The sequence below is a fragment of the Pygoscelis adeliae genome, unplaced genomic scaffold (assembly GCF_000699105.1).
Source record: "Pygoscelis adeliae isolate BGI_AS28 unplaced genomic scaffold, ASM69910v1 Scaffold78, whole genome shotgun sequence".
NCBI classification, from domain to species: Eukaryota; Metazoa; Chordata; class Aves; order Sphenisciformes; family Spheniscidae; genus Pygoscelis; species Pygoscelis adeliae.
Window position 1 is genome coordinate 1,514,311 of NW_008825409.1, and position 16,363 is coordinate 1,530,673.

Genomic DNA, 16,363 nt, shown 5'->3' on the forward strand with positions numbered 1-16,363 from the left:
CTATCTTCACAGCTTGGCAAACTATGCTTTATTAGGCAGATAACTTTGTATAACTCTTTGTATTAAATGTGTTTGGAATTGACAGCTTGATGCGATGCTTATAATGAATGGTTTCTGCTATACACAGCCTATACCTACAGCTCCAAAATACAGCCAGAGTATAAGCTAGTGGCAGTTGGTTTATTTGCACCTTGGATTCCTCTTTTTTTTTTTTCTTTTGAGCCCTTCATCGCTTGAAGTACTTGCCTATTGCATTTTTTCTCCTTTTCTGATCCCTTAATTAATCAGATGCAATGATTAAAAAGTAGGGAAGTTCAACGATTAAGCTGTCTGCATGCCCTAAGCCTGTTAGAAGTTTTGTATCAACACTGAGTCAGTTTTGAACGTGTGTAGTAGATTTAATGCCGAGGGTGTGGGAGGGCGGGGTTTGTTTTGTTTCAGGAAGAACAGGTAACAGTTCTTGTTGTCTAGTTTGCCCATTACTTGTAACATGCAAAGATCTATAATGCTTCAGTTTATAGTAGACCTTTAAAATTTTGTTTCTTAACCTATCTCTGAGTTTTTGGGGTGGTGGGGTACATGAATTGTAAGCAATTTTCAATTAACTTGTCACAAGGCTTTAATTGAATACTTGTTTTGTTCAGTGTGTGTGATTTGGAATTTAGAATTCACAGGCACCCATTAGTCTGTTTTTTTTGTAACATTTTGTAACGTTTTCATTGTTTGTTAATTTCAGTGACTTGAGAATATAAATAGTACAGCATGTTAAATGATATTTCTTGTAGAAAACTTAGCTATTGACCTGTTTCGGTACTTGCTAATCATGCAGTTGTAAGCTGTTCTGCAGTTTTAAACTGAAATTATTCAAAGCCTGCTCTTTATGGTTTTTTGCATCCCAATTCTCCAGTATCACTATAAAGTAACGTCAAACACACTAATAAGAGCAAGACTGAACTGCTCTTGGAGAACTGTTTAAGAGCTTTTTGTCAGCATATGCTGCTTGAGAAATGTCTCATCCTCCATTGAGTAGTTCCAAGATAGAGTATTACAGTTTGGGGTTGGTTTTTTGGGGGGGGGTTGTGTTTTCGTTTGTGGTTTTTTGTTTTGGTTTGTTTTGTTGTTTTTTTTTAAGTTACATCCAAGATGAATATTTGCAGGAGAAAGAGAGCCCAGTTCTGTAACTGTTTGCTTTTTGTGGTGTTCGTTTTGGCATTAATACTGTGGTCCTGGAGTTGTGGTACAGACTGCCAAAGATCTTTAAAACTGCTGTGAGAGTGAGTGGGTGTATGATTGCATGTTTGTAAATGCCACTAAGCTTTATTCATCTGTTTTGTATAGTTTGCCAGGAAATCTAATAAAATAAAACTAATACATGTAACCATTTAAACCATACCTTTTAAATGTGAAAATAAACGTATGTTTGTTCGTTTGTTTTTCCAAAAAAATCTTTTCTAGGCACTTATTCTTCCTGCAGTTGAAGACTGATATTGTGGAAGGAAGGTAATAAGAAGAATCTTCAATTTCTCTATAATTCTTTTTAAAATAAAATTTATTAAAAAAAAAAAACCAACCAAAAAAGCCTTTTTCTGAGGGTGTCGTTGCTATAAAAATATACCTTATGAAATATTGCTTTAAAAGAAAATCAGATTGCTAGGAAACGTTACAAATTTTCACACAGCTCACTTATTAAGAACAGTTGAGAAGTCTGTTGCGAATGAGCTGTAGGAGATGCTGTGTGTCTGCAGGTACAATGTCAGTCTGAGAGGTCTTTATGCAAGGCATGGTGTGCCAGGCATGGTTCTCCGAACGTGGGGACCCCCTGTCCAGTGCGCTAATCAGGAGGGAGTAGCAAAGGGCGGTTCATGCTATTGTTTCTCGTGGGCATATACCCAGTGGTTCCTTTGCCTGTGATTCCTGTGTGTTTGTACATTTAAAAAAAAAAAGGAAAAAGGTGGTCCGCATATTTGCTGCCAAATGTAAATTGCCTTTAGGTGTTGGCTTTTTTCTTCTATGGAGTCAGTATTGGTCATGAGATCAGAGCTGTCTTTGTGCTCGGCATTTGGCTAATTTTAGTGTTTTTGTCTAGTTTTAAATACACCAGAGTGCAGCTATAAAAATAACGTCCGGAGCCCCATAAAAATCCCTTCTTCTTTTGCTTTCCCAAATAAGCATCCAGCAAGAATACGAGCATGTCCTTTTAGGACTAGTTACTTCCATTCACTTAAGAAGCTGTTACACGGCAGCTAGCTTTTAACGTCCAGTCCTACTGTGCTTTGACAATCAAACTTTGTAAGAAAAAATCAGATAGTCTTTGAAGATTAATGAGTCTTCACGTACTGAACTAATTGGAGAGACGCTGTTAACGATACATTTATGCAGTCCATGTCTAAATAGAAATATTTTCTCCTCTTCACAGGTTGTCATGCCCCATTAATTCTGCTGTTGTCCTGGCATCGTATGCAGTACAATGTAAGCAATAACCAATCATTATTTTGTTAATAAATGTATTTGACTGACTACCTTCTCTGCTGTTTGGCACTGAAAAACAAGGAAAGATTTCTTTCCTTATCTATTTGTGCGGAATATTCAAAATGCTACAAGTGATGATTTGTAAAGAAGGTGCAGGTTATTAAAGCAGCCTTCAGACAGTCTAAATAGAAAAAGCGTACTTGTTAGGTCTGTCAAAAAAAAAGTTGATACAAGAATAACATTGTTCTTATTTATGTACGCTTGCACTGCTGACAAAAAAGGCAGGTTTTCATTGTCATTGGAAACAAAGTAATGAAACTTACTGTGTGTTACAATAGCTACGGGAAAGCATTCCAGGGAAATAAGAGATCATCTAGAGAACAGTTAAGGGGAAGGTAAACTCATGATTAAGAAACTCCAATGTTCTTATGTAATGTTTTTTCAGGGAATTCCATTTGTTAGATATGTAAAACTGTCTGGCACTTTGCAATACATTTAAGGTGACTCTACGTACAAGAAGTTACATCTTTCTCATCTGCCTGCAACTGGCAAAAACAAATTCTAAGGGTGATATTGGAAAAATATCTTCTGTAGGAAAACCATAATGGATCCTGATCCTATGCCTTACAGGCATCTTAAACAGAGAGTGAAAAATACCTGGAGGAAGACCTTTCTCATTGAACAAACAAACAAAAAAAACAGGTTGAGGGTTTAGTGGAGTTTGTATATTTGTAAAAATGATTGTCAGGGAAAGCATACTAGAATAGTTGTGTAATTATTTGGCTGATGTATATTTATCCCATTTCTTTATAGAAAGGCTAGCAAGGTCTGCAGAAATGATTGAGGTAATTTTTGCTTGACATAAGGACCAAGCTAAATAGTAAAATATGGTTTTCAAAGGAGAAGGTGATAAGCTGTTGGTATCTATGAAAATCCCAAGTGGCTATGAAACATTCATTTTTATGTTTAAGCATATCATATGTTGCGCCCTTTTATTAAATGGAACTTTAACCACGTGCAAGCTTAGTAAGAACAGTTGAAACCAGAGCAAGTTTTCCGTAGTAGGTGGGAGTCCCAGTTTTGTTGCCAAAGGAAACGCGTCCCTGCTCCTGTATCCCCGAGGCACAGTAGGGCACTTGAAGGCTGAAACACTCTGAACCTTTAGGATTGCTAAATGCGGTGTTGCTGACCCGCTTGTGCTAAAGCACAAAAATGTAAAGGTACACTGACGAATGCAAATATTTTATGACAAAGTAAGGTTTAACGTGATTTTTAAAATTAATTATGCCACAGGTAGTGTACCCCAAATCCCAAAGTAACTCCTGGTTCCCCTTCAGTTTTATGACTGTTCCTTTTTCAGTGCTTTGGATACCTACTAATGCAGTTATTTGTACTAAAGGAGAATGATAAAAGGTCAGTGAAGATTGTGGAAGGGTGCTAGTGTGTTTTAATCTTTTTCTTTCCTGGTGGATTCTGGAATTTCCCATACAGCTGTTTGCCTGGTTTTCCTAACTCATGATAGTGCTATTATTACCAGTGTTTTTGGTTTTTTTATTTAAAAAAAAACCCCACCTTCCTTTTTTGCTAGCTGATGGCCTTTCTGTTGCTGTTTGTATGATACCTACATTTATTCTCTGCATCAGCAGAGAATGAAACATTTAATAGAAAGACATATTCCCTTAAAGGGGAAAAAAAAAAAGGTTTTGTTTTGCTACCAGGTTGTGGCCGTTTACCTAAAGATGATGGCATTGGAAAGACCTTCTGAAATCTGAGTGTGTAGGTCTCCTTATCTAGTCGTGTTTGCTGGGATTCTTGTCAAATTGTTTTAAATAGTTTTCTTTTGGTGTTTCAATTTCTAATCATACTTATTAAGGAGAGTTGAAGTTCTTGGATATGAGGTATCTTCTTACTAAAAAGCCATTGTCTGAAGTTGCCATGAATCGGTTCTGCCTGAGCTGTTTCTCATTCCTGCCGCTTCTTGGTGGTTTTCAGGCTGCTCCTGTAACTTCCCTTGTATGCAGAAGGGGAAATCATCGTTGTCTGACAACCTCATGGTTATTTATTTAAAAGGTGGAGCCGTTGTCACTGGCGGGAAGACTGAGGCAGATGTCTTTCACTGTGCATGAAGTCTGACGTTTGATATTTCTGCTCTTGCTTTTTAACTGTAGTTTTCACATGTGGCAGTCGCATGGTTGACCTTCACAGGCTTTGTCCGAGTTTTGCAAAGGGACAGTTAGTTGGTGGTGATGTCTGTTGTGCCGCTGGGAGTGCTGCTTCTCCATTATTGCCCTTTGTACAGGTGTTTGGGTTCAGCACCGCGGTTCTGAAATAAAGCTCTGACATGTTGCTCTGCACCGTTGTGGCACACCCTGTGTTGTCTGGTGGCGCCAAGTTACAAGGGAATACAAGTGGGTGTGAATACTGTGTCTAAATAGCATGTGACTAAACTTGATTACGAATACAGTTCAGACACTTGAAGAATAAGTTGTTAGTTTATTATCAGTAAATGTGCTTTGTGGCAGAAATGATCGGGGGATTTTGAAATCCTTTTTCAAGGAGAACTTATTAAGATGCATTTCAAATAATTTAGAAATCGTTCAGTCTGAAGGATACTCATACCGAAAAAACAATCTAATGATAAATCGTACGTCTTGTTTTTTACTAGTGTAAAATGGGAATGTTATACAGCCTATAAAATTAAATAAGGAGCCTATGCAGTGTGTGTATCGCTTTTTTATTTAAAATGTCACAAAGCTGATTTAACACCGCTCGTTTTCTATCACTTTGTGTAGTAAGTTCCCACTTCCAGAACAGTATTTAAATGACTAGCTATTAGTATGTAAGAAGTCCCATGGGTTTGGTGAGAATATGCTCTTATGTGCGCAAATCCTTTGCTGGGTTGGGACTTGAATCTAAAGCACGGCAACAAAGACAACAAAAGATGTTATGAATACTTCTAAGCTTTCTTTTCCCTGAGCATCAGTTGCTCAGTGATTCATTATGTCTGGGGTCTTTCTCTTACCTCCTGTGATATTGTTCCCCTCTCAGCTCTGCTTTGAGAACCAGGTTTCTCTAGCACACTGCTATCTATCTGTGGGAGTTTGTTCAGGAAGGGGTTGACTGATTGCTTGGGATTCAAATGGGCTTTAACCTCTTCTAAGAAAAGGAAGGCTGGCAAGGGTGAGGATTTGAGGAAAGCTGAGCTTAGTGTGCAAGTCCCTCGGGAACTAGGCATAAGAGAGTTTGTTAGAATTCGGGAACGCCAGAAGGCTGAGATCCCAGAGGGGGAGGTGGGCTGTAAGATTTAGAGGAACATCAACAGCAGCTCCATAGTGAGTCGCATCACGTAACTCCCTCATCAACTTTCTTCTGGCCTGACTTCTGACTTGCCTTCCTTTTGCCCCTCTCTTTTTAAAGAAATTACATTGAAACCTCAAACTTCCTAATTTACAGAGACCTGCCTCTTTTCATAGCTAGCATTTGAGGATTTTTCTCTGTGTGTGCTCGCCGCCTATGCTTTTTTGAAGTGAAATTGTGTGTGCTCACCGCCTATGCTTTTTTGAAGTGAAATAGCGCTCAGAAGGACATCATGTAAGCTGAGAGATTTGCTCAGACGTCAGTCAGGTTCCTGCTACTCTCCAGGGTACCTGTAGCCCTTATGCCTCAGAATCAAAATCAGACTGGATGAACAAAGATAACTTTGACCTGAATTTCCAGTGTTTGAAATTATTTACCAGATGTGTTGGGTAGTCTGAGGATTGTGTGCATGTCCCATCTGTTCTTCTGAAGCCTGCAGCAATGCTATTCAGTCATGAATACCTTTTATCATGTCTTACAGTACCTGTCATCAGCAGTACCAGAGTGTTATCTGTGTGATGGTGATGAAAGTCCAAATACAAGAATCTGCTTGGAGAGATTAACTGAAATACGCGCCCATTTTCTTCCACATGGTTCACTGTGGTCTAGATTGCTGCTCTTGAGCTTACTAGCATCTCTTTGTACAACAGCTCTTCTAAGACTGTCCTGATAGTTTATGTACAGCAGCTCTCCAGCTGTTTTGGACTGCTTTCCTTTAATTATATTTTACAGTGGTGCTAGGCAATACAGAGGCTACTTCAGGAGATCATTACTTCAACTGTTGTTTGTCTGGTGTTCTTCCACTATGCCACAAATAATTTTTTGAATCTGTAACTCTTCAAAACAAAGTACAGTGCTGTAATCTCTGGATTGGAGAACCCCAGACTGGGATATTGGCCAGAGCTGTAGCTGAAGGAGCTGACTTTCTACAGTGCCTCGTAGACTTGGTACTCTTCTTCTGTATTTTTAAGGTGGATGAACCTATCAAATGTTTTTGTGTAGCATAACTAAAAAGGGGAAAAGAAACAGTTACCCAAGGTCAAGGTCCATGTAGTACAGTATTATACTCATGATAATGAGTAGTGGTGAATGCTGAGAGACAACATACATGACAGAAGATCAGAGTAGTTTTAAGATGCATTAGTTCTACAAAACCTCTTAATGTTTTGGGAGTACTGATAACTATTCCCTTAAGTCTTTTATGCATAATTTCTCATTCTGTCTTGCCACAAAGTGACCAGCTGTCATAAGTGGTCATAAGCAGCTATTTACAGTCATCTCTAGATTGAACCTTTTTTTAAGGACTCTTGAGTGTGAAGCATTATTTCCTCTTACAAATCAGGTTAGTTTTATCCACGTGATAGCTAGTTCTACTTGTCCAGTAGGGACATCACACTTACTCAGTGGATGTGGGTTACAGTTCATGCTCTTGTCCTTATTTGGATACAGGTTCCACTTGTTGAAACACCTTTCCTTCTCTCAACATCCACTTACGAGGGTTTTGGTCTTTTTTGGAGTCTCTCTCTGGTAACCACTTTCAACATGGTGTCTTTAATCTCTACACCTACATGGATTTTGCTCATTTCAATGCTCCTTTTTAGTCTCTCTTTAATAAGCATCTACATTTTTATGTTGGTTCTTTGAAACTGAATTCTGCTGTAGTGGAGTTTTTTCTGATTCCAGAAGCATTTTCATACCTGAATACTTTGTAGTTACTGTTGAGAAACAGTAACTGCTTTAGTTTATGCTATGCAGTGCATCATCTTTCTTCTGTTCACGCAATCACTTAATTGAACTGTACAGATTAGAATGTATCTTTTCTTTTTGTACCTCAGTGTTCATATGAAGATAAATTTATCATTAGCCTTTAATATTATATTTCACTCTCATGTCAGCCTATCAGTCATTATTGCTGTCCTAATTTGGAGGCCAGTCATGTGACCCTAACTATATTTTCATCCTGGATTGCAATTTTATACCTGAGGATTTTTATTCCTTGATAAAAGTTAAATTAGTTATATAACTCGTATGCTAGACTTGTCCCATTGTTTGGTTATTTTCTGTTCCACTGGGAACCTGATCTGCTTATGTAATTATCCTCTTTTAAAACCAGGCAACTCAGTTCACTTTTGTGCTTTATTCATGTCACCTAAAATGTTCAACCCTGCAAAAAGTTACGAATTCAATGTGAAACTACTTCATTTTTTTTCTGGTACACTTCTCAGGTCTTTAGAAAGTTGATATTAAACTTGTTTTCAAGGACTAGGTTTTGTAGGCATTCGTTTGGACTAAGTTGTCCATATTATCTATAACTGATTTCCCATCATACTTAGCCAATGAGCCATTCATACATTTGCCTTCTGACACCTGTAGTTACTTGGAATGCCCATATGCAGAAATAGGTTCTGGTGCCATTACTTTGTATGCAATTTTTTTATTATTGTTTACAAGCAAACTCTGTAGAATTGGAGACCAACTTGTCTTCTGTAGCTTGAAGGGTATCACATAGATGGGAAGTAGAAATTGATCACACCCTTTAAATTACACAAAGCTAAAGGCTTATCTACTATTACATTTTCTGGGGCTGCTTGTGGAAATTGGGCCAGATTGAAATGGTGGTATTCTGGTACTGTTAGCATTCAAAAACAACAACAAAATTAATTTCTGAAACTGGAACCAAACAATTAATTATCTTGGTCATGTAGCAGAAAGCTTGGGTGTCAAAAATAACTTCATGTAAGTAAGAACCACAGGCAAATTTAGCTTGGAAGGGGCTTCTTCAGAGTCAGATCAGGTTGCTCAGGGCCTTTCCAGTTCAGTTTTGCATTTCCGATGCTGAAATTTCTGTTGTCTGTCATCCTTTTGGTTTGCAACTCAAAGAAGAGTCTGGCTCTGTCTTTCTTGCACCCTCCCTTTGGGGTAGTGGAAGACGGAAATGAGATCAGTGCTGCCTTACCCTAATGTATAAGCCGACTGACCAATGGTTTCTTGGAAGAAACCACTGAATAAATGAAGCTTCGGTAGTTACTGTAAGAGTTGTTGACATCAATGGCTTTTTTTGCTTCCGTATGTGTCAGATCTTCCCTCTAGAAAGTTCTCTTTTTTCTTTTTTCTCCTTAATGCAGCAATATATCTGGTGCTTGAGCTTCTCTTTCTGGGGAAGATGCATGTGTACCCATAGAATTCCTATTGAAATCTATCAGTGCTACATAAATACACTTGTTCCTGGTCTTCCATTCCTCTGTATCTGAATCTTACAAAAATGTGTAAATTTTTTTTATTTTAACTAGTCCTTTTCTTTGACGCCTTCCTGCACAAAAGTCTTTCTGCTGCCAGGAGAAAGAGACAAAAATATATACCCACCACATTGTTCTAACTGAACAAATTGTTTTTACAAAGTCTGAAGAAAAGATGGCTTGTTTAGGCTTCAGTAAGGCAGGGGCAGTTCATATCCTGTGTAAACATGTATGATCTCAAGATTTTTATTTGTTTTTCAAGCATTTATAAATTCTTACTGTATTGAGAGCTTGTACAACTACTGTTTTGGTACGTCAACATGGGACTTCATCCATGGAAAATTATTCTGTGGCTACCTGGCTATTGCACTGTTCTTTTATTAAGAGTTATAAAATAAATGTCCTCTTTTTATTGAATATGGCCTTTATTGAATGGTCCATCACATACCCTTCTTTAAAGCCTTTCATATTAGGTACAGAACTCTAAAATACAAGAATCTGATATTCAAATAACTGGTTATTTTTTTAACTCCACCGTGGTTCCATTTTCTTTCATTTTACTCTATGTTCTTTCCCAGTTATAATGAATTAAAGAGCATAGTTGGCTAGAATGGAGAAAGGTAAAAATATGCTTTTTTTTTTTTTTTTTTTTACTGTAACTTTATCCGCATTGAGTCAGTATCTGCTGGCTCATGTGATCAGAGCAGAAGCTATGTCAGGAGACATTCAGATTAGAAGCAGGTCTTTAACATTTCCTGCCCTTCTGCTCTCTTCTGGAGAAATCCAGTAAAGAGGTAGAAACCTCATGGGTTTTTCTTCTCACTGAGGTCTTGATAATACCCTAACTTTTTTTTTTCCTACTTGGATAATTAAATCCTGCATAAGACCATTAGTCTTCCAAGATGTCTACTAATCAGCGTTTATAGTTCCTTTTCAACTGTGACAGTTGGCTGGGGAGCTGGAGAAGCAAGTAGTGCTCTAAACTGCTCCCCTTGTTGACATGACCTCAGGTAGCTAGGAGGAAAATGAAAAAAGACCAAACCTCCATATTCGGAAGATGAGCAAGAAGACTCTACCTCATAATGCTTGAAGGAACAGCAGTTGCCCTCTTTAGAGAAGGTAAAAGTACAGTAAAAAATATTTTTACCTAATGCAAATAAAATTGAAGTGGACAATTACGTTGTCTTATTCCTGACCATCTGGTGTCTTCCCATTGACAAGAATGTAATTCAAGCTAGCTGCAACAAACCTTAAAAATGTAGACTGTTTCATAGAAAAGATGGGTTGTGTTAATGGCTAATAAGGGAAAAAGTCTTCAGTCAACTGCTGGCATCTGTGAAATTGTGTGTTTTATTTTTACACTTATTAACATACCTACTTTGTTCAGAAAGCTTTTATTTTTTGTTTTTATTGTTATTGCCTTAGTCTTAGTCTTGGCAGAGACTTGGACTTTTGTTGATATATAGATATTCCTAAAAATTCTTTCAGTTTCTTGTTATACTTCTGGATCTTCTGTCTTGGTTTTGTTTTCTTCTTCAGAGATATATTATTTGACAGAAGTGTTCAAATATATGTTTTGGTTCTAATGGTAAATATTTAGTCTTTGCCAGCCATTTTACTAACTAATTAAAAATCCAGGCTACCTTTAAAAAGAAAGGGCTAAGCATTGCAGGAACATCTGCATTCAAAATAAATTACTTACTGTTTATCATTCCACTTTCTTTTTTATTTAAATATTTCCCTTGATGCTGACAATTAGGTGTGCAATTATATTAGCTTCTGACCGCATTTGCCTGGGAATTGTTTTGTATCACAGTGGTTCTGTTTTCTAGGCCATAGAAATCATGCTTTTTGAATATGTAAGTGGCAAATATTAGTTATCTCCTGCATTACAGATACTCCATAGTTATTGTAGCTGTAAGTTATTTCTGAAGTCTACAACTTTCCCCCCGCCCCCAACCTGAATCATTTAAATCAGTCTTTTATACTTTGCCTTTTCTGGAAAATAATGGTAATAGTATTGTTCCTAAAAGTATGCTCTTTAACTTTGATTTAGTTGAAGGGCTTTCTATGCTGAATTGTTTGCAGTCTATACAAGTACTTTTGTTTTAATTTACAAGTCATACAAATAACTTCTGAGAAGCTTTAATGCTTTATAATAACTATTTCATGCTCCTTAGGGAAAAAGCAGATTAGTGCAGGTTCTAGTGATTTGCTTAAACATACCGTCACTTTTTGGTTTTAATCTCTTCAACTATTTCATGAAAACACAGATTTCATGAAATAGGGGGTTTGAATTACTTGCGTAATTGAAACTAGGTAAATTTGTGGCAAATAGGCAAATACTTTATTTGAAGCAACCTCCCTGGTGCCCCAAACCTTGCATCTTTATAACAAGTAAAAGGTTTGTGTATGTTTTTCCAGGATATAAACTTATGCTGACCTAGCTTTTAAAGAAAACTTGCATAGACCGAGGCTATAAACTTATGGTAATTTATACTTTCATTTCTTTTCAGAGGTACCACCAACTGTGGATAAGAATTAGCTTTTATCTAGTATTTATTTAAAAATATCTACTAATTAGTAGTACTTTTGAAGGGATAAAGTTTTTGAGAATTTTTTTCTTTTGGCTGTAAACATATATTTACTTTTGGTAGCAGCTTGGTAATGTTATGTGGAAATCAGCATTTATTTCTCATGCTTTGTTAAGTAACTCATGTTCAGCTGAGGCAAGATTAACAACTGAATTTTTAGGACAGAGCCACAGTTGGTAGTTTGAACAATTTTTACCTGACAGTGCGAAGAGTAGATGCTTTCTAAGTGACAGATCTTGTTGAAGACTTCTAATTTGTTATAGTCAAGTAAATGTCTATCAAATTGACTTCATTTGCCGTCTCTTACTGAAGCAATTTGGTTTCCTCTAATGTTACAGTACTGCATGTCTGTGCCGACACGGCATGTAATGTCTGTCTGGTGGTGTTACAGCTTGTGATGCAAAAGTGGGACTATATAGGTAACTAAATAAAGTACTGAGTCATTCAGTGCCTGAGATCATAGTTGTGGTAAGCGTATTTTAAAAAAATCTTTTTGCACTGATGTCATACAATTCCCTGTGTTCAACACTGCTTGTCTGTTGGGAAATAATTCATAATTCCTGCATTTCCCCATACGTGTACTTTTTAACGAGGAGAAGGAATTCCTTCTAAATAATAATTAACTATGAAAACTTTGTGTATGTGTTTCTTGTTTCCTAACAGCACAACTTGGAGACTATAACGCTTCAGTACATCATTCAGGATATCTGTCAAATTACAACTTTATACCAGAGCAGAACAAAGATTTTCTTACCAAAGTAGAATCACTACATGAGCAACACAGGTAAGGTTAACTTTTAGTTCTCTCTCACCTCTTGAGTTTTTAAAGGGAAAAAAAAAAAAAGATGCCAAAAGGAAGACTCAAGTTCTTAGTGGTTTCAGTACAACAGTTAGTTTTATTTCATATAGCTTCTATTAAATGAAATATTTGGTTTTATCATGTAGGTGCTAGACTAATCATATTCAGAGTATGATGCCAATGTGTTAAAACATTTAAATAAATTTCTAACTGTAACAACCAGTAGATCAGTTAGCGTTATACATTATTAAGGGCAACCACCTAGAACGCTGTACTAGATGTTTGAGGGGTTTTTTGGATCAAGGACATCTGACCATTTTTCAAATCCTATAGCTTTTTTTGTCTATCTAGGGAGGAGAAAAAAAACCAACCATGAAACACTTCAATTAACATTGTGCTTTCTCTCTACTCTCCTGAGTGTAATATAAAGGCTACAACAGATTATTCCAGTCAGTCCACTGCTAATTACTCTTTCTGACCCTGCTGATTTGTCTCTTGTAAGACTGCAGCTTTAGAATTAGTAGTGTTGATCAGATACTTGCAAGCTGAATGCAAATATGTCAATCTAAGAAATTGTCTGTGAGCATCTGAGCAAATGAAATCTGACTCTCTATGGACTTGTTTTCTCTGTCTGTATCTTTACTGCAGCAGAGCTAGTTTCCCACTCTCCTAGTTTCTTTGATGTATACCCTGAAATTTCTCCATTTTCATCTCCCCCGATATTCCTCGACTTTTTTTTGTCATCTTTCAGTACTCTCACTTCTCCTTCTTGTTTCTTCACTGCCAGTGGGTGTAGTGAATAGTTCCAAACTTCACACGTGCTGCCTAGCAGTCCCGAACATGCACGTTGCTTTGTCATTTATGGGGCGAAAGAGAGAGAATCACTGAACTCTAACTGCAACCATTCCCTCTGTGTAGGTGCTAATCTGGCTGCTTTCCTAGCAGTTCATGTTCAGGAACACAACAGCTGAGGCCTCTACTCCTTGCAAATTAATTTGCAGTTTCCAGTAGGCTCAGAAGTTTTTAGAGGGGGGCTTGTAGACAGGCATGAATAAATCTGCTTGTCTTTAGGAAGCAATCATCTCAGACACCACTGAGGGAAGATTCTGAAGAGTCTTGAAGTGGTTGGGTTGAACTCGTGTATTTAGTGCTGTCATAGCCAGAGATATAAAACTGGTTATGTCCTGCAGAGAAAATACTAGAAATTGCCATTGGTCCAGACAAAGGTGGGGTCTGTTGTAAAGACTCCTTTCTTTTCTGGGTCTTTTCAGTGAAATTACTGCTTTCACTGAGTGTTTTTGGTAGAGTGAAGCCTTGATGACTGAGAAGTTTAACTGCGGTATTTGAATTCACGTAGGTGGTAGTAATTGAAGTGCTGAATAAAAATATTTGAGTAGACTGGACTGGGAAAAATGTTTCTTTATTGTTTTAACACCTTTTTTGAAACTTAGCTCTTTAGGCCTATTTATTTCAGAGTGCAGGGAGAGGCAGACAAATTATTGTATATCCTGGCAGTATTTCTTGCATCCTCCTTTGGCATTCATAGTGAATACTTACGTCTGAGACATGGTTTTGACTAGATCAGTGCCAGTAACATACTTGACAAGAATGGTTCTGGTGTTCACCAGGCCTTCTGAGAAGGAGAGACAGAAAAGGAGAATTTATCTTCTTGCAGTTTGAGGAGAACAGTGTTGCTTTGGAATGAGATTTCTGCTGATCTGGAGTAAATAATATTTGCTGTAGACCATATGGGATATCTGTAAATTATTATCCCTTTTAAACTGGCATTCTTAGATTGCACGATTGCAAAGCCAGCCCTATAAACATCTATCCTTTTTCATTCTTTAGCGTCTGTCCTTTGGGGAAGCTTTCACAAAGGCAAATTAAAAGTCTGGGATTGCTGAGACACGATACAGACTTGAGAAGCCATGTTAAGTCTTATATGTTGTAGCTCAGTGCAAGGTTTTTTTAGCTATTTTTTATGTTGCTTTGCAAAATCTGAGAAAGTAGTTCTATGAACATGTCCATACCAGACACTATTCAGTGGGCAGTAAGTAGTTGTTGGGAAAGCAACTGTTGTCATATTGAACTGGTATAGCTTTAGAAATTTTCCTTCTGTGTTCATCCCTAAATCCATAGGGGAATTTTTCTGTATGTAGTTTGTTCTAATAAGGTTTTCTTACTGTTTTTTGCTTAGTACATAAGCAGTCTTAGGATGTGGATATTATCCAAATTGGTAATGTTTTCATAGTGCTTGCTAGATCTAGCCATCAGTTTGAGGGGAAGGATGCATTTGAACTTCATATGATGCTTATATTCCAGATGATGTTTGTTAGCCCTTGGGTATCAACAGCTATAAAAGTTGGAAGGAGGCACCAAGACCACTTTCCTCTTACCTGTTTATCTCACCAAGTAACTACCACCTCCTTAGGGACCTCAAGGTTTCATTTAATCTCTGAGTAGGGAGGTGTAACAACAAGAAAAAAGCCTACGTCTGTGCTGAGATACTTTTTCTTGTTGGCCCTTCAAGACACAAGGCTTGATTGGTCTGGTGTAGATGGTGTATGCAAATTGAGAATTAAAATTTGCAGGCATATTTTGTTGGTATGCAACAGACTTTCTCCATCTTCTGAACAAAGTTCATGACCAAAATTTAAAAAATGAAAATAATGTACTCTTGCAAACATACTCAGCATCCTGTTGTATAATAAAATGGTCATTTTGTAGGTTTTTTCCTCTACCTGTCTGACACAGTGAAAGAGATAAGGTCTACTAATGTTTTTCAAAATCAAGGTGACAGTAGTCACTGTAGATGTAGATCTGAGTGAGCAGTTTATCTCAAGATTGTGACAAACAGCTCTTTTTTTTGTCTTGTCACAATATTGGAAAAAAGAGACATTCTCAAGCCACACTGCTGGCAATGGCTTTACAGTTCAAGGCAACTTTCAGTTTCATGGAGCATGATGTAGTATTTCCTAGAGTGGCTGTTTCAGGGCATAGTATTTTGATGGCCTAGAATTTGAAAGGATGGATATTAATTGGAGGTAATAGATGTCTACCTTTTGAGGTGAAGCCCCTTTTAAAAATGAGAATTACTGCCTTATGTGGAATGCCTTTGTATCTGGAGTTCTTAACATAACACAATGTTATGTCAGCTTTTTACAGGTTGTATTTAAATTGCTTTTGATTAACATAATTCTATGCGTGTCGTTTTGGAAGCTTACCTAGCAAAGAGTTGTCTTTACCTGCACTTAGTTGCAGATACGATAGGATGATATCGGATGTCTTTTCTACTTAGATGTGTGTAGATAGTACACGCATCCCTCAGCCTCTGTTCTTACGGTTACTCGAACAGGCTGTAGTGCCTGAATCGCTGACCTGTGCTGTGAGACCAGGATCACTGTGAGCACAGCACGATGTCTAGTAGGCTATGGCAGATTCCAGGTTAGAGCTGCCTCTTGCGTGATCAGTTCTTGACTGGTCTTGGCCCTGCAATTTATTGGAAGGGGCTACTTTTGTTATCACGCTTGAAGGAATCTTGTTTAGGCAACACTGTGTTCCTCTCAGATGAATAATTAGTAGGCTGCATGGGAGAACCAGCTAGGTAGGGATTACTGTTGGATTCTTTGGTTTTTAAAACTCCTAGTAGATTCCATGTAGCCCTTCCATGAAGATACATAATCTGTTTATTCGAGGTGTGGGGATTTCTGAGTTTTTGTCTCTGGAAAAAAAAGTCTCAGAATCGTAGAAGCTTTCTAGAAGACCAGAAGATAGAATCCTTAAGTCTTGCAGCACATTTCACATCTAGCAGCCGGAGAAAAAAGTAGTTTAGGACTTAGAGATTGTAGATAAACTCAGATGGCTTTTCCTCGGTGAGTTTCATAACTTTATCTTATTTAATCTTCTTT

At 37.5% G+C, this 16,363-nt stretch overlaps 1 protein-coding gene across 1 annotated transcript in view; it reads left to right on the forward strand.

Annotated features, from left to right (window-relative positions):
• Positions 1-16,363, forward strand: part of PTPN3 (protein tyrosine phosphatase, non-receptor type 3) — a 106,066-nt gene that overhangs the window by 12,441 nt on the left and 77,262 nt on the right. Inside the window, exons 5-7 of the mRNA XM_009330441.1 lie at positions 1,456-1,500; positions 2,417-2,469; positions 12,320-12,440. Of these exons, the coding sequence (XP_009328716.1) occupies positions 1,456-1,500; positions 2,417-2,469; positions 12,320-12,440 (219 nt within the window). The remainder of the gene's footprint in view (positions 1-1,455; positions 1,501-2,416; positions 2,470-12,319; positions 12,441-16,363) is intronic.